This window comes from Podarcis cretensis, assembly GCF_951804945.1.
Source record: "Podarcis cretensis genome assembly, chromosome: 13".
Classification (NCBI taxonomy): Eukaryota; Metazoa; Chordata; class Lepidosauria; order Squamata; family Lacertidae; genus Podarcis; species Podarcis cretensis.
In genome coordinates this window covers 53,959,143-53,977,759 of record NC_137182.1, presented here as the reverse complement: position 1 = coordinate 53,977,759, position 18,617 = coordinate 53,959,143, and the positions used below count along the sequence as shown (strand labels likewise).

The 18,617-nt window shown below is 48.4% G+C and overlaps 1 protein-coding gene across 14 annotated transcripts in view; it reads right to left on the bottom strand.

Annotated features, from left to right (window-relative positions):
* DLG4 (discs large MAGUK scaffold protein 4) overlaps positions 1 to 18,617 on the bottom strand; it is a gene marked incomplete at its 5' end in the record, with an annotated part of 145,924 nt that overhangs the window by 63,710 nt on the left and 63,597 nt on the right. The window contains one exon of one of the 14 annotated variants that reach the window (XM_079951804.1): positions 14,786 to 14,903. The exons of 12 other annotated variants lie outside the window; for them this stretch is intronic. In XM_079951804.1, the coding sequence (XP_079807930.1) occupies positions 14,786 to 14,902 (117 nt within the window). Of the gene's footprint in view, positions 1 to 14,785; positions 14,904 to 18,617 lie in introns of those variants that run through there. One more of the 14 variants, XM_079951801.1, reaches the window with a different exon arrangement.

Genomic DNA, 18,617 nt, shown 5'->3' with positions numbered 1-18,617 from the left:
CACACTTCAGTACAAGGTAGTCTGGGAGAAGGAGCAGAATTCTATCCCCCCAACAGCAAGCATTGTAGCTTAAGTTCTTGGGGGACACCATTACTCTGCATCAGAAATTATTCTTGAAAAACCTGTGGTCCTCTAGATATTGCTGGACTCCAGCTCCCATCAGCCCCCAACAGCATGGTCAATGCTCAGGAAATGTTGGGAGTTGCAGTCCAGCAACATCTGGAGGGCCACAAGCCCCCTGTCCTTGCTGTGGGGAGGGGTGGGTAAGGTTTCTCAGCCCATGGGGTGACAGGGTTGGTGGAGCCAGGAGCCAAAGTGGGTTAAGCAACTTTTTTTTATTTTTACCTTTGTACAGTAGGTTGGCTTCTACACACACTCACATGTGCATCTCTAGTCCCTCTCCAGGCAAGAATGATCAGAGTTCAAGGATTTGTTGTTGTTGTTTAGTCGTTTAGTCGTGTCCGACTCTTTGTGACCCCATGGACCAGATCACGCCAGGCACTCCTGTCTTCCACTGCCTCCTGCAGTTTGGTCAAACTCATGCTGGTAGCTTCGAGAACACTATCCAACCATCTCATCCTCTGTCAGACGTCCCCTTCTCCTTGTGCCCTCCATCTTTCCCAACATCAGGGTCTTTTCCAGGGAGTCTTCTCTTCTCATGAGGTGGCCAAAGTCTTAGAGCCTCAGCTTCACGATCTGTCCTTCCAGTGAGCACTCAGGGCTGATTTCCTTCAGAATGGAGAGGTCTGATCTTCTTGCAGTCCATGGGACTCTCAAGAGTCTCCTCCAGCACCAGAATTCAAAAGCATCCATTCTGCGGCAATCAGCCTTCTTTATGGTCCAGCTCTCACTTCCATACATCACTACTGGGAGTTCAAGGATAGATTCTAGGCAAATACATTCAAGAAGTGTCCCAAGCAATGCTGCTGAAATGTGTAGTCTGCGGAGCATTCGAAGGGCCAGATAGGGAAGCGAGGAGGGCCACATTCACCTCCTGGAACAGAGGTTCTCCCACTCCCGATTTAGAGGAAGCTGCCTTGATTCACTGTGACAACCGACTAAGGACTGAGATTAATTACATAAAAACACCACACAGGAAATGGTGGAAGAGCTGTGTGAAACTCAGCCGCTTGCACCATTATTCAGCTTCTGGGTGAATCTTTCTGTGGACTGGCCAGACAGAATTGGTCCAGGGCTATGTCCTGTATAGTACTTATCATGCACACACCGCTGGCCCCAGATAATTGTCAAACAGTGGCAGTAATGCATTGTATAAATGGAAGGGTTGAAAGAAAAAGAGATTATAGGGTTCTTCATGCTCAACACTCTTCAAAGCCTCTTTTTTCCTCTTTCAAGTACTAGGAGTTTCACAGGAAGCAAAAATTCTTGCCTGTTAACAGGAATAGAACATCCTCACTGGAGTTGGGTCGTTATCGTGTTGATTAACAAAAAAAAAAAATCAACTGAGCAGAGGGGACTAATTATCTCTGTTCCTGACATGCGGTGGGCATGTAGAGTACAAGAACAAAGCCTCTGTGAAACGAATCCCAAATGGAAAGGAAGATGAAGATGGAGAGAGAGAGTTGATTTCAGCAACTTTTCAGATTCCAGCAGCATAAACACAAATACATATATACAGTACTGGATATGTTTTCCAGGATGTCAAAATGGTCTAGAGAAGCAGTGTGTAGAGGCTGGACAAGAACTACAGACCTTATTTTTAATAGTTAGTTGGCAAACCAACTCCACCCATTTCCTCTGCCATCTTGCAATTTTCCAGGGCCTGATTGGTTCCCTCCCAGTCTGCTTTGCTAACTGGCTGGGTGCTGTCATAAAAACCCTACTGGTTCAAGAGGCAACTGTTCACTCTCAACTTGACGCTTAACACTTCACCTGAGTACAGGTGACATGGCTGTGAGGGCTGGGGCTCAAGGGAGTTGTAGTATGAAACACTTGAAGGGTTCCAGGTTGGGTGGAGAAAGGTGTGGTTTACTTTTGCCGTGACTCTAAACCAGGCTTCCTCAACCTTGGCCCTCCAGATGTTTTTTGGCCTACAACTTGCATGATCCCTAGCTAGCAGGACCAGTGGTCAGGGATGATGGGAACTGTAGTCTCCAAACATCTGGAGGGCCGAGGTTGAGGAAGCCTGTTCTAAACAGAACTCTGCTGTTCTGTTGGGTGGGTCCAGCCGGTCCAATCAGATGCCTCCAGGAAGCAGGTGTCTGAAGGCAACATTCCTCCCCAGGTTTGGAGCCACTGCAAATGGTACTCATGGGTAGAATGCCACTGAACATGGATATTCCATTTAGTCATATCACAGCTATAAGGATGAATATAGACTTCTCCTCCTCCTCAAATTTTGTCTAATCCCCCTTTGAAGCCATCTAAGCCAGCGGCTGCCTCCACACTTTGGAGGAAGCAAATTCCTTAAACAAATTATGCATCATGCAAAAAACACTTTCCTGTTGTCGGTCTTGAAGCGTCTCCTATTCGGTTTCACTGGACGGTGTCAGTGTTCTATTCTTGTAGGAGAGAAACAGGAAAAAAGCTTTTTCTGTTTTTCTTTACCCAACACCTAAGTTTTACAGACCTATGGGAGGGAGGGATTGAATCCTAGCTCAGTGGTGGAGCATCTTCTTGGCACGCAAAACCCCAAGGTCCAATCCTTGGCATTTAAGGTAGCAGGCACTAGGAAATGCGTCTGTCTGGGTGAGACAATATAAGCTAGGTCAGATTTTGATGGTGCCCCACTCTGGGCTCCTTGGGAGGAAGGGCAGAGTATTTGGGCTGGGTGTTCATCAGTATGCGGATGATACCCAGCTCTACCTCTCTTTTAAATCAGAACCAGTGAAGGCGGTGAAGGTCCTGTGTGAGTGTCTGGAGGCGGTTGGAGGATGGATGGCGGCTAACAGATTGAGGTTGAATCCTGACAAGACAGAAGTACTGTTTTTGGGGGACAGGAGGCGGGCAGGTGTGGAGGATTCCCTGGTCCTGAATGGGGTGACTGTGCCCCTGAAGGACCAGGTGCGCAGCCTGGGAGTCATTTTGGACTCACAGCTGTCCATGGAGGCACAGGTCAAATCTGTGTCCAGGGCAGCTGTTTACCAGCTCCATCTGGTACGTAGGCTGAGACCCTATCTGCCTGCAGACTGTCTTGCCAGAGTGGTGCATGCTCTGGTTATCTCCCGCTTGGACTACTGCGATGCGCTCTACGTGGGGCTACCTTTGAAGGTGACCCGGAAACTACAACTAATCCAGAACGCGGCAGCTAGACTGGTGACTGGGAGCGGCCGCCGAGACCATATAACACCAGTCTTGAAAGACCTACATTGGCTCCCAGTGCGTTTCCGAGCACAATTCAAAGTGTTGGTGCTGACCTTTAAAGCCCTAAACGGCCTCAGTCCAGTATATCTGAAGGAGCGTCTCCTCCCCCATCGTTCTGCCCAGACACTGAGGTCCAGCTCCGAGGGCCTTCTGGCGGTTCCCTCACTGCGAGAAGCCAAGTTACAGGGAACCAGGCAGAGGGCCTCCTCGGTAGTGGCGCCCGCCCTGTGGAACGCCCTCCCATCAGATGTCAAAGCGATAAACAACTACCTGACATTCAGAAGACATCTGAAGGCAGCCCTGTTCAGGGAAGTTTTTAATATGTGACATTTTAGTGTACTTTTCATCTTTGTTGGAAGCCGCCCAGAGTGGCTGGGGAAACCCAGCCAGATGGGCGGGGTACAAATAATAAATTATTATTATTATTTATAATATAAATTCAATAAATAAAATGAGTGATAAATAAATGTCAGGAATTCCACATTTCTCTTTCTTTCTTTTAAAATCGTCTCCCCATAGGTGGGTCGGATATGTTGGATGGTCAAAGAGCTGGCATCCAGCACCAGGTGGTTAGTTTCTTGATGAACAGAGTAGACGGTCCACTCCCTGCTCCTGCCCTCCCATCACAAAAAAGCCTCTCATCATTTTGCTTGGAAACGGGTCAAAACCGACATACTCCTTGCAGGGGTTGGTGATGGGTTAAATTCAGTTAGGATTTTTCAACAAGACACTCCTGTTATACACACACAACTTGACAGCCTGCTTGTGTGTTGATTTTGCATTAACAGAGCAACTTTGGAAAGGAACAGCTAACTTTTCCAGGTATTTGGGGTTGGTATCTCCACGAATTTTACAGGCTATTTTGAAACGGATATATTAGAAGGACAGCATATTTATTTGTTTATTTGTCTGTTTGTTTTAAAGGGAGGGATGAATTGCAAGATACACACACTTCTCCAACATGGCTATTTTTCTCCCACAATGAACATGAACACAAGTAGTCCACTCTCACTCCACCATCTCTGAAAAAGAACTTGGGGGAGCATCACAAAGTTTAACATGTATCAGAAAAAAACTCTCGCAGGTCATAGGAAGCTGATTTGTACTGAGTCAGACAAGCCGCACAGAGCTCACATTTCCCAGCACCCTATTATTATTATTGCTATTATTATTATTATTAAGATTTAGTTGTTAACAATACTACAATGATGTGTTCAAAAATAAACCGTCCTTTAGCAATTTAACATTACATCCAACATACATATATCCAAATATTATTATTTATTTTCACCCTCTTTTTCCCCTGCGGCTTCCCTCCACCCATGCTTGGCATTATTAGCTCTATTACGGTATCTTTTAGGTTGTGTTAAGCAGTATATTATTGCTATTGACCATGAAACCGTGTACCTTTTACCTCTTAACTTTGTGGGTTTCAGTCTAAACATATCAATAGATCACTTTTGGAACATCGTTTTACCATACTTTCATCTACGCTTACCCATTCTTTCTTTAAATTTTGATTAGATTGTAATCTGATTGCCGCCGTCATTTTAGCCAATTCAATAAATTCGCAAAATTTAATTTGCCATTCTGATGCTGTTTTCCCCAGCACCCTTAACTAACAGCAGCTTCCAGGATTCTTTGGAGCCCCATGCTTTAAATGTGAGTTAAATGTCCTTTAAATGTAGGGTGTTACTGTTCCCACTGACTGAAGTGCTCTAGGGTTTCAGACAGATCATCCCCAGTCCTACCCTGAGATGCTAGGTGCAGGGGTAGGCAACCCCAGGATTCAGCATGTTTTTACATGAGTAGAATGTGTCCTTTTATTTAAAATGCATCTCTGGGTTATTTGTGGGGCATAGGAATTTGTTCATTTTTTTCTCTCCAAAATATAGTCCGGCCCCCCACAAGGTCTGAGGGACGGTGGACCGGCCCACGGCTGAAAAGGTTTGCTGATCCCTGTGCTAGGGATTGAACCTGGGACCCTCTGCCTACCCGCTGAGCTACAGCACCACTTCGATTCAGCTCTTGAAACCTGAAGTCCATCCATTCAGAATCATTTCTATGGCAATTTACCACAGTCTGCATCTAACAGAGCCCTGAACCTACTAGATGAACTTATGTGACGTCATCAGAACTTCAGCCACACAACAGCAACAAGCGCTGCTTCCAGAGAGGGAAGTAAAGGTTAGCTTGACTGGGCGGGGAGGGGGAAAATCTCACAAAGGGAAGGCATGGAAAGCTTTGGAGTCCAGGGGACAGAAGAGTCAAGGAGGCAATCAATGGAAGGAAAAGGCACATGTCTGAAAGTCACATCGTGATTGAACCACCATGTAGTTTGTCCCTAGCTCTTTGTCTTGTTAACTGCAGCCAACAGGTAGCAAGGAAAGTAAGCATTCATAAAATGGAAGGTTCTGTATTTTGGGATGTCAATGTATCTCTGTGACTAAACACAGGATGTCAGGGCCAGTAACTTTTGTAGACTCCTCTGGAAGGATGAACTAACCGTACTATTAATTAAAATCAGACTCAAATACTGCAAGAAGCACCATGCAACTAAAATCTAGCAACGATTTCCAGAGGTTTATAGTCGTGTTAGTATGTCATGGATTGTACAAAGCTGATGCCATAATACTGCTTTTTTTTAAAAAAAAATGTATTTAAGATGCCACAACAGTCTCCCTTGTTTAAAATACACACAAAATAAGTTGAATAGCACATGGAGCAGATGGCAATTAAACCTCTGTTTTAAACCAATATTTTGCTTTATTAGACCATGAAAAATCACCAGCTCTGCAAGACACGGGGAGAAAAAGGAGTCACTCACCGTCTCACCACTGTAAAAGTCTCTACCAGGATAATTTTGTTCAAACTGTAGGAAGTTGTATTCAAACATAACTATGCATGAGTACTGGTTAATGCACAAAGGGGTTAAGACCACAGAGCTGTGTTCCTAGACTCTGTTTAAACCTCTGGTGAAATGAAGCTTCTCTTCCTTTCCTCACTCTCTCTTTGCACCATGTAACCAACCAGGACATGTTTGAAACTACAGTATATGCTGTATTTTGCACCCAACAGTAATCTACCTGTGTTCTCCTTGCTGCTGCATGGAATAACACATGAACTAGACCTTTGGATTTACTAAGTAAATCCTTTTAAACTTACTTGACAGTGAGTGGTCTTTTCATTGCTAGAGGGGTAGAGAGAGGTAGCAATTGTTTTCAGGAAGACAAAAAGAGATATGTAAAAGGGTTTAACAACCTATATTTCACACTATGTTGCTGGTTAACTCTGAGAGTGTTTTTTAACTCTGCTGGGGGTTCTCTCCTGCGGGAGAATGTGCAAAGCGAATTCTTTTTCTTGTTTACCCACACATTGGTCAGATCTATATTTCCACCTCCACATATAACATGCTGTTTGTTCAAAAGATGATTCAAAAAGTAAAAGCAGCATGTACATACTGCTTGATTATAATAAATCCTTTAAGTGGTTTTCAATAAATATTAAAATTAAAAACAATTCCAGATGTTTAAAATTAAAAGATTAAATTAAAAGATTAAAACACATCAACAAATCTGGAAAGGTTTGCCTAAACAACATTTTAAGTAGATACCAAAAGGCATATACATCACGAGGCCATGGACCAAATTATTCAATAAAATGAAATGTGGCTCTCGCTCAGAGGTTCCAGAATATTTTTTATGGAATACAGGTGTATCAAAGAGAGGAGGGGAAGCAGAATGGGAGTTTGCAGGTGGAATTGATCAGCAAATCCCACATAGCACATGAAACCCTGTGAAACTGCTTAGCACAGAGGTTCTTCTCTTCCCCACGCCCTGAGCACCAGAGCTGTAGGAAGCTAATGCAAGCAGAAATGTTCATGATCACGCCAGCACACAGAAATACACCTCTCTCTGATACAAAATACATGCTGAGACCCACAGAAAACCAACCATCCCCACAACCCAATAATCAGTGTTTACTGGAAATGGAGGACATTTTCATGCTAACAAAGACAACAGGGAGCATTACATACTCCTGAAGAGGGTTATTCAGGGGACTGAGGCTCACTTTACTCCGTCACCATTTGCACAAACTTAAAGAATGGGAGTACATGACACTGGTTTGTATTTCTCACTTCCCCAAATGGCCCCATGATTTGGGGAGCAACCCACAAGGCAAGAGCCCTAGAGATTATTATTGGGGGGAAACTGCTCATTGGAAGCATTTCTAATGTATTTTTATTTATTGATGTACAAGCTGAGTAGGGGGAGGCAAGCAAAAAATGCTGAGAATCAGTGGTAGTCTTGACAGGCCACCCCAAAAGCAAACATCCAATTCTATACGCAGTGGCGTAGCGTGGGTTGTCAGCACCCGGGGCAAGGCAAGTAATTTGCACCCCGTAACCTGGGGCAAGGCAAGTAATTTGCGCCCCCTAACCCAGGGCAAGGCAAGTAATTTGCGCCCCTAACCCCTAACCCCTAACCTGCCGCCGCTGCCAGCTTCTTCTTGCTGCTGCCTGGGCTGGGGTATTTACGGTAAGGTAGCCACGGCAGCGGCGGCAGGTCCGTGTCAGGTGATGTGAGGCGAGTTGCCGCTGGCGCTGCCGCCCAAACGACGCCACTTGCCCGGAGGAGGAGGAGGGCAGAGAGGCGAGGAAAATGCAACATGGCCCAGCAGCTGCAGCAGCAGCGGCGGCGGCAGGGGGGCTGTGAGTAGGGGCTGCCTGGTGCGCCCTCCGCGGCCCTGACGCGCGGGGACCGCGGCGAGTGCTGAGAGCCGCTGCCTGCCGGACGCCTTCAGCCCGGACGCGTGCACAGCTCGTCGGTTCCGCGAGACATGGGGCTCTGCTACAGCCTGCGCCCGAGGCTCTTCGGCGACTCCGGAGGCGGCAAGCGCGCCCCCCCCCCCAGATGTTGCGCCCGGTGCAGCCGGCCCCCCTGCACCCCCCACGCTACGCCACTGTCTATACGGAGCTCAAAGGCTGCTTTTCACACCCACCTACAAAAATTCAGATAGTTAAAGCCTGCAAAGCCTTCTTCCAGTCCTTTGCTGGGCAGTGGCCAATCAGAAGCTTCTCCTGGGAAGACCAGAAGCAGGACATGAGCACAATAGCCCTCTTCCACATGTGGTCCCCAGAAAATGATAATCAGGGGCATTTACTACCTTTGATCCTCAAGGTACCATACAATCAATATATGACTAGTAGCCATTCTGAGCCTTATCCTCCACGAGTCCATCCAGCTCCCATAGCTGATGGCCTCCACACTTTGTGGCAGAGCATAAGAAGAGCCCTGCTGGATCAGGTCAACAGCCCATCTAGTCCAGCATCCTGTTCACACAGTGGCCGGCCAGATGTCTGTAGGAAATCTGCAAGCAGGACCCAAGCAGAAGAGCAGTGTCCTGAGGTTTCCACAAACTGGTATTCAGAAGCATCACTGCCTCCAACCGCGGTGGCAGAGCACAGCCATTGTGGCTAGTACCCTTTGATCACTTTCTCCTCCATGAATTTGTCTGATCCTCTTTTAAAGTCACCCAAGTTGGTGGCCAACACTGCCTCTCGTGGAAGGAAGTTCCACTGTTTAACTATGCACTGTGTGAATAATTCTTCTTTTTGCTGGTCCTAAATCTACTGCCCATCCATTTTAGTGGGTTACCTCAGTTAACTTATCACTTATCCACTTCTGCCATCCATGCCTTGCATTGTTTTTACAAGTTTCTATGACAGTTTCCTCCCCTCGCCCCCACCCCCACCCCACTGGTGACCTTGAGATGTTCTCAATCACAATGGCAGTGCTGACTGGGGCTGATGGGAGTTGTAGTCCGAAACACCTGGAGGGAACCAGATTGGCTCTATCATCCCCTGCTCCCCTCCAGTTAGCCTCCCCACCCCTCTCAAGCTAATGAGTGAAGAAGAAGAAGAGTTTGGATTTGATATCCCTTTAAGGAGTCTCAAAGCGGCTAACATTCTCCTTTCCCTTCCTCCCCCACAGCAAACACTCTGTGAGGTGAGTGGGGCTGAGAGACTTCAAAGAAGTGTGACTGGCCCAGGGTCCCCCAGCAGCTGCATGTGGAGGAGTGGAGACGCGAACCCAGTTCCCCAGATTACGAGACTACCGCTCTTAACCACTACATCACGCTGGCTTTAAGGTGAGGATTTAAAACAATGTATTTGTAGATCATTCCTCCAAAGGGACTGTGAAAACATCTATGAGGTGGAGTCCACTTTATCTTCATAACAACTCTTTAAGGCAGGGCAAAGGCCAATGAATAGGTCCGCTAGGTGAGCAGCAACCTGAGTATTTCATGCTCTACACTGGAAACCCCACTCTGCTTTTTAGCCAGGAAATGGTTGCTGCCTCTAGAACACTGGCTCCCAAACTCTGCCCTCCCTGCCTTCCCAGGCAATGGACCACTTGAAAATTGCTGAGAGTCTTGGCAAACCACTTAATGCTTTTTCTGCCCCACTGTAGCAACGGTAATGAGCTAAGCTAGATGCTCTATGGCTTTTAATTGTGTTTTGCATTCCTTCTTTTACTCCTTAAATTGTATTTGATTGAATTACAGTTTGCATTTCATAGAGTTCAAATTGCAATACAGTAAAATAGAATTTAAGAAATAAAATAAGCAATAAAAGTGCAATTATAAATCAATGTGAACACTTAATGCAGGCATGCTGCGGACCACTTGAATGAAGCAGATTGTTAGGGGGTCCATGGACCACAGTTTTGGAGCCTCTGTTCTAGGATGGTCCTCCCACCAAGGAATGGCAAAGCATCATAAAGAAATCAGTCCAGCAGGAATGACACTCAGAGAAGAACCAAATTTTCAACGCCAGGTTACCAATCATGTGCACTGGGCCACACTAGATTCATTGTGTTTACATGTTAATACAAAAACCACAACAACAATGCACATCTGTTTTGCATATACAGTGGTACCTCAGGTTACATACGCTTCAGGTTACAGACTCCACTAACCCAGAAATGGTGCTTCAGGTTAAGAACTTTGCTTCAGGATGAGAACAGAAATCGTGCTCCGGCAGCGCAGCAGCAGCAGGAGGCCCCATTAGCTAAAGTGTTGCTTCAGGTTAAGAACAGTTTCAGGTTCACGGACCTCCGGAATGAATTAAGTACTTAACCCAAGGTACCACTGTATTATAACATAATTCCATTTCACATATGTTCTTACGTACTATTGCCATAATATATAGTACTGCCATAGCTCTCAACTACATTGATTGATTCATACTATTTATGGGCCCTACTGACTCAGTTTGTGGCTTCTGTGTTGCTGTTTTTTAAGGGGGCCTTCCTAAGCATTTGTGTTTCCATTTCAAAACCACATCCTTGAGAGTCTCACACCAGAGGATGAACCTTTTCCACTTGTGGGCTTAGAAACTGTAAGCAAAATGGCATTTTCCGCTGCGGTATACTCTTCGGGTAACCTCTACTCCACATGGTTTGCCACTAGACCATAAGGGAAAGCAGCAACAACACAACACCCTCTCCCAAGTTGGCTGGGCTGATGGGAATTGTAGTCCAAAACAGCTGGAGGACAGCTCCCCTTGGACTCCTATCATTATGTATTATGTTTCACCATTTAAAACATTCTCCCCCTCCCCCTAGATACCCCCCCCCCGAGCCCTTTGGGACGGAAGAGCAAGGTATTACAAATATCCCAAGGCTGCAATCCTATCTCCACTTACATGGGAGTAAGCCCCACTGAATTCAATTAAACTACTTCTGAGTATGCATGGTTTAGACTGCAGCCTAAATAAAGGGAAAATTTTAAAAGCCAGACAGCAGACAGTATAATCAACTCTAACAAAGTGTCCAGAGACACAGACCAGCAGCCACAGACTTGAAGGGAAAACAGCTCTCTAGCTAAATTTGGTGTGGTGGAGAATTTAACACTCAAATCAAGTCACAAAGCTCTTCCAGTTTCACTTTCCTAAAATCATTTATACACATGCATAGGCACAGCACTGTACAATTATGAAATGTACAAAATTCTTGCAACTCACAACCTGGTGGGAGAACCTAATATACAGCCATAAGCCACACCCATGGTTTCTGGTTGGCTGGTGGCACAGCCTGGATAGCTGTTGCCTGCTCTCTACCTATATAAAGCTATGGAAGAACTTCATCTCTGTAGAAGAAAATTTGAGCTGGGATGAAATAAATAAATCCATAAATTTTATTGGGTGATAAGAAATCCATGTGGTGGTTGGTGGTAGTATTAGTATTTAGATGAACTGTATAAATGACAGCTCTATTTGACACCTAAAACAGAAATGAAGGTCAGAAGCAGGAAGTTTTAATATCTGTCAAATTTGCATGCAAAGTTTATGTAAAGCAGTATCCAAATAATTGGAGAGTTAAAAAATGTCTTCGAAATGAAAGTGAATAAGTGAAGGGGCTGGAAGCCAGGAGTCCTGAACCTTATGAAAGGTTGAGGAGGGAAGAATAGTGGCCACAGCGATGCATGTGATTTGCAGTGGCGGGCAGGCTGTAGAGCGATTGGCGGTCGAATAGGGGTCGTCTTATACATGGAGGCATCTTATACATGGAAAAATACGGTAGTTAAACCATGGAAGCTGCTCCCACATGAGATTAGCAATGGCCACCAACTTGGATGGCTTTAAGACAAATTAACAGACAAAAAGGTTATCAGTGCCTTCTGGCCATGATTACTATGGTCTACCTCTACTGTCAGAGGCAGTAATGCCTCCGAACAGCACCGGATTTAGGGCAGTGTGGGCCCATGTAGTCCAAAATCATTTTCTCACAAGAATTGAAGCCCACAAGTAGGAACCGGCATCCAGAGGCAGGGGCGGACTTTGGTAATCTTTTATAATATGGCACCCTGTGCAAGGCCAAATTTTGGCACCCCCAAATGAATCTTCCCAGTTATGGGTCTTCTCTATTTTGTGGCCCCTTGGCTTGGCCCCTTGGGAAAACCACCACTACCGTCCTACATCTGATGCTGTTCAGGGGCATTTTTTCTTCTGACAGTAGAGGCAGAATGTGGCTGTCATGGTTAGAAGCCACTGATAGCCCTCTCCTCCTCCATGAATTTGTCTCATCTGCTTTTAAAGCTATCTAGCTTGACGGCAATTACTGCCTCCTGTGGCAGGGAGTTTCATAGTTTAACTGCGTGCTGTGTGAATGACTTTCTTTTATCTCTCCTGAATCTTCCAACATTCAGCTTCATTGGATGTCCGCAAGTTATCAGAGGAGGAGGAAAAGCATTCTGTCCTTGGAGATTCTTCACTTTTTACCTTTGCAGATAGACAGTACTTCATTACAGCAGCCTCCTTAAGTATACAGTGGTACCTCAGGTTACATACGCTTCAGGTTACAGACGCTTCAGGTTACAGACTCCGCTAACCCAGAAATAGTACCTCGAGTTAAGAACTTTGCTTCAGGATGAGAACAGAAATCGTGCGGCGGCAGCACAGCGGCAGCGGGAGGCCCCATTAGCTAAAGTGGTGCTTCAGGTTAAAAACAGTTTCAGGTTAAGAACAGACCTCAAGAACAAATTAAGTTCTTAACCCGAGGTGGGTCGGGTGGGCAGGAGAGATACGGGGCTCAAATGATTCTTGGGTTGGTATTTTTCTTATTTTTGCATGAGTGTGAGTGCAAAATATTTCTTCCTCCCTCCCACCCCCAGTCCTCAGCAGGCCTCCCCACTGCTACCTGGGCTCTCTGGTGTGTTTCATGCTTGGTACAATGCCACATCCAACCTCCCACAACCATGCGCCTGGAAGGGGGGGGGCACCCAATCCATCTTTCGCTCCCTTCTTTGATCTTTCCTTTTAAGCTTTGACAAGGAAGCTTTGAAAAGGGACAAAAGACAAGACTGAGAAGGAGGGGTGCAGTGTATAGAAAAGAAGAAAGAAGTTCTCTAAGACCAGCCTTTGCCAACCTGGTGCTCTCCTGAGGTTTTAGACTACAACACCCATCAGCCTCAGCCAGCATGGCCAATTGTCAGAGGTCAATACAGTGGTACCTCTGGTTACGTACTTAATTCGTTCTGGAGGTCCGTTCTTAACCTGAAACTGTTCTTAACCTGAAGCACCACTTTAGCTAATGGGGCCTCCCACTGCTGCTGTGCCGCCACCGCGCGATTTCTGTTCTCATCCTGAAGCAAAGTTCTTAACTCGAGGTACTATTTCTGGGTTAGCGGAGTCTGTAACCTGAAGCGTATGTGACCCGAGGTACCACTGTAGTGGTTTTTCTGGAGGAAGGCGGGGAAATTCTTGAACAGATCTACCAAACCAGTCTTTGCCAAACGGGCACCCTTCATATGGTTTGGGTTAAAATTGACGGGAGTTGTAGTTGAAAACATCTGGAGGGTGTCAGGCTGGCAACGGCTGCCTCCTGCGAGACTTGGGTCTCAAATAGGGGATAAGCTTGGGGTGGAAATGCTGGGCTTATTCTCTGGAGGGGTGACTGGGAAGTTTTCTCCCTCCTCCCTCTTACTTCCCACTTTACCTCCTCCTCCTCCCCCCACTTGGCTTGTCACTGCATTATTACAACCCTCCTTCACTCAGTGTCAGAAGATTAAAAAGCATAATCCCCAGGTTCACAAGCACAGCCAGGACTTTGCGAGGAGACAAGCCTCAGGCTGGTGAAGATTAAAGTCAGCTCAGAAAAATATCCCCCCTTCCTTGCCCTGACAAAAGCTCCTCCTTGCACACTGAAAACTGTAACGAGAAGACTCCCACGACCCTGCCCCACCCCTGCCCCAATTCCCCAGCATACATAGGGCACCACTAATGTCACCCCACACTCACCCAAATCCCTGGGTTCAAGAGTTCTCAACCCTAGGAGTGAGTGAAGAACCTCTGGGGAAGAAAATGGAAGTGGGGCCAGATTCCAGGATCCCTGCTAAGCGGGAGCCCGGGTCTAGTCATCAGCTCCCTACCCCATGTTTGCGCACCATCTTTTAAAAAAGAGATGAAGGGAGCAGAAATCTCAGCATCAGGACCAGGCGCAATATGGGAAACTCATCGAATCAGGCACCACTATGCAAGCGGGGCCTAGAGGCTGGCGCTCACGATCCTTTCCACAACCATGTCCCCACAGAAGTGTGGAGGCACCCCCACCCCCACCCCTGGGCGCTCGCCGGAGAGGTCAGGCGCCTCCCTCCCGAGAGAGACGCTTGCACGCCAGTCGCTTCTCGCCCCCACCTTCGCGCCTTCCCCGATGGAGCAGGCCACACAACCTTGCACGCCGCTCAACCTTGCACTTTGCTCAAGCGCGCATCCTTAATTCCGCTGGGACAGCTTTCCCAACACCGCCAGCCCCCCCCCCCCCCCCAAGATGCATCCCTGAACAAACTCCCTGCGCCTTATCCAGTCGCTTGCACGTTTGCACAGCTTTGCACGGATCGTCTCGCCTCTTCTCCCGACCTCGGATGCCCGCCTCCCAGCCGCGCCACGATCCTTCCTTACCTTGCAGCCGAAGACGAGCGAGAGGGTCCGGTTGCTGCAGGTGACCTTGCACTGGCACAGGACGGGCGAGAAGCAGCCCAGCTTGCGGAACGGGGGGGACACGCCGTTCAGGCCCATCCCCCTCGCGCCCCCCCGCCTGCCCCCATCGGCTACGCGCCGCCGCCGCCGCGGCCAGGGGGCGCCCCCCGACTCTGCCCCATCGCCCGCCGCACCTGCCGCCGCCCGCCCGCCGCCAGCTGCTGCCGCTGCCCGCCAGGCCGGCCTGCTTGCCTGCCCTAATCCCCTCCCCTCCCTCCTCCCCTCCCTCTCCAGGCCAGCCTCCTCCCTGGCAGAGCCCAAGAGGAGAGACGCCCCCTAGGCCGCACGTGCACGGATCCCGGGACGGGACCGGGGTCCAGTCGGTCAGCCCAGTATCCCGTTTCCAAGGGCGGACGGCCCCAAAAGCTCCTAAGTCGACAGGGCAGGAAGGCACCAGCCCTTTTCCCCTTGCAGCTCCCTAGCCGCAGGCACTGAGAAGTAACACTGCCCCTGAACATGGGGGCTCTGCTCTCAGGCTCCACGCGCCCCCACTTAAGGGTCTCCGCATATTAGACTTTCTGGCAACGTGTGGGAAACATGGGTTTGTATGCGAGAAGCCCCACTGTAGTGGACAGACACATTGATTCCAGTGGGTCTACTCTGAGTAGGATTTAGCTGACAACAAGCATTCTTGGGCTGCCAGTAACCTGTTTTCAGAGATTATTATGCGAGTTGGAAGTTGAGGCAGCGGTGTAGCGTGGGTTGTCAGCACCCGGGGCCAGGTAAGTAATTTGTGCCCCCTAACCCGGGGCAAGGCAAGTAATTTGCGCCCCTAACCTGCTGCCACTGCCAGCTTCTTCTTGCTGCTGCCTGGGCTGGGGTATTTACGGTAAGGTAGCCATGGCGGCGGCGGCGGGTCCGTGTCAGGTGATCTGAGGCGAGTTGCCGCTGGCGCTGCCGCCCAAACGACGCCGCTTGCCTGGAGGAGGAGGGCAGAGAGGCGAGGAAAATACAACATGGCCCAGCAGCTGCAGCAGCGGCGGCGGGGGGGCTGTGAGGAGGGGCTGCCTGGCGCGCCCTCCGCGGCCCTGACGCACGGGGACCGCGGCGAGCGCTGAGAGCCGCTGCCTGCCGGACGCCTTCAGCCCGGACGCGTGCACAGCTCGTCGGTTCCGCGAGACATGGGGCTCTGCTACAGCCTGCGCCCGAGGCTCTTCAGCGACTCCGGAGGCGGCGAGCGCCCCCCCCCAGATGTTGCGCCCGGTGCGGCCGGCCCCCCCTGCACCCCCCACGCTACGCCACTGAGTTGAGGTCTCTCATCTCCCCTTTATGGAACAATCTTAACTAGCAGTCATAGGAAGCTGACTTGTTTCCAGCAGTGTCTGCACCTACAATGACTGGCAGCGGTTACCCCAAGTTTTAGAGTAGTCTTTCTCAGCCCTTTCTGAAAAATGGCTTGTTGCCATTGGGGACTGACCCTGCAAGCTTCTGCATTCAAAGCAGTTGTTCTCCCAGTGACCTGTGACCCCTTCCCTAAAGCCATCCTGCTCTTCACCTTCCCTAGCCCATATCTGCTTGGGTGTCCATTTGTACAGCCCAAAGTCACTCTGTTGCTCCTCTCTCCCAATCCGAGTTTCCAAGAATACACACACAGTAGTATTAGGGATTTGGGGTAAACCCTAGAAATTAATAAATGCCAGGATTTGGGGTTCTTTGTGATATGCCGGGAGAATATAAGCTGCAAGGGGATTCCTGGGCTGCCTTACGCTAGATCAGTTGTGTCCAAACTTTTTTCAAAGAGGCAGTGGCGTAGCGTGGGTTGTCAGCACCCGGGGCAAGGCAAGTAATTTGCGCCCCCTAACCCGTGGATTTGCGCCCCCTAACCCGTGGATTTGCGCCCCCTAACCCGTGGATTTGCCCTAACCCCAGATGTTGCGCCCGGTGCGGCCGGGCCCCCCTGCACCCCCCACGCTACGCCACTGCAAAGAGGGCCAGATTTGATGAAGTCAAGGGCCATGGGGGCCGACCAAAGGGCCAACCAAAGTTGTTGAGCTTGTTTTAGGATTGAAGTTGTTGAGGTTTTCTTAGGATTTTACCCCAGGAAACAAACTAAACCAACGGGCAGGCCGGATTAGGCCCGAAACGGACTTTGGACATGCCTGCACTAGATAGTCTGGCTGGCTGAAGGAAGAGCAGAGCTGTTAGCATTACAAAAGAGAGCCATTGAGGGTCCTCAACAACTTGTCCCAGGTGTGACCAGAGACTGGGGATTTGGAAAGTTGCCAGGCTAACTGCTCTGGGAGAGGGCAAGGGGCTTCTGGGAAGAAGAAAGGGGAGTTCGTTCTTGGGGAGGGTGAAGGACAGCCTGCCTGCACTACTGTGGACCATGCTGTAAGATGCGGACCCCCTCCTAGCAGACTGAGGGTGTAAATAGGTGAATAAACCCAATTTCTTAAGGCACAACAGTCTTCGCCATGTCTTCTATTCTTAAAAGGGACACAGACCCTGTGTGGGTGCCTGAGATCCCATGCGCTTTTGCCACGGCTTGGCAGAGAGAGGGACAGGTGCCAGGCTTTTCAAAGCAGTGCCCCGAAATCTGTGGGGTGGGGTGGGGATGTCGTTTGGGTGTGCTGTAAAAGGTATGCAGCATGGTGTGCATATACCCGGATGCAGCTTAATTTAAGTCAGCCTTGGAGATAGTGTGTTCTGTGAAGTAGAAGCCCTGCTACATGGGACAGGTTGCTCAGTGGGACAGAAATGCACTCAGCCCATGTTCAAAGGAGATCTCTCCCTCTCTTCGAGTCACACAGTCCATCAACACATCCCATCGTTAGCTACCTGAGCCAGCTGACCCACTCTGCCTAACGCTAGGGCTGGTTCTACAGATGTAGTGTGTATGTCATTATCCCACAAGGTCCTTATTTAGATATTATACCTCTCTGGGTATAATATACAATATTATGCACAAGATGTTACTTAACCGGCAAAGAGACAGGCCCCTGCCTGCAAGTAACTTACACTCTACATTTGCTCAGTCTGCAATCTCAAACCCTAATCAAGCCACCTGCGCTTGCTGGGGCTGATGAGAGTTCAAAACATCTGAAGGGTGACACAATGGCAAAGCCTGGCCTAAAGTTACCTGCAAGTAAGCCTAAGCATATGCAACCAAAGGCATCTCCAGAAAAAATATTCACTGAGTATTCATCCTGATTTGCTTGCACAAATTTTTACTGTAGTTAGATGATATCTGGACTTAACTGAGAATTTGTTATTATTTCTTTGCAAACAGGTTATATGACAAGGAGCACTTGTGCTGACTGGGGTGTTTGGACATCTTCCCGTTAAGTCATTTGTGCACCCCCAGCCTTTTCGATGTATTTTCCTGTCACTTTCCAAAACTGCAACAAGTTCCAATTCTTTTTAAAAGTCGATTTGCCATGCTGGGCCAAGAGAGCCTTTGAGTCCACTTTAAAATACGCAATCCTAAACTTCTGGTATGCACTTGAACCCCTCCTGTGAAATACTGACACCCTGGAGGCACCCTGAGACAACTGTGTATTCCTTCCCTGTTCATCCCCTGCCTCCTCACCAGCTGTTTATTTTCCCTACGGTGAATTTTCTTTTGTAGGCTCCGTTGGACAGAGACTTGATGTCTTGGGACACTGTAAAGTGTCATGGGCACAGCTGGCATAAAATAAATAAATCCCAGCATACTAAGCCTTTATTCTGTGCCCCACCATGACCACCTTCAATGCCAACTGACAACAGTTACCCCACAATGAATTAATAGGAACACCAAGCTGGGGAAAAAACC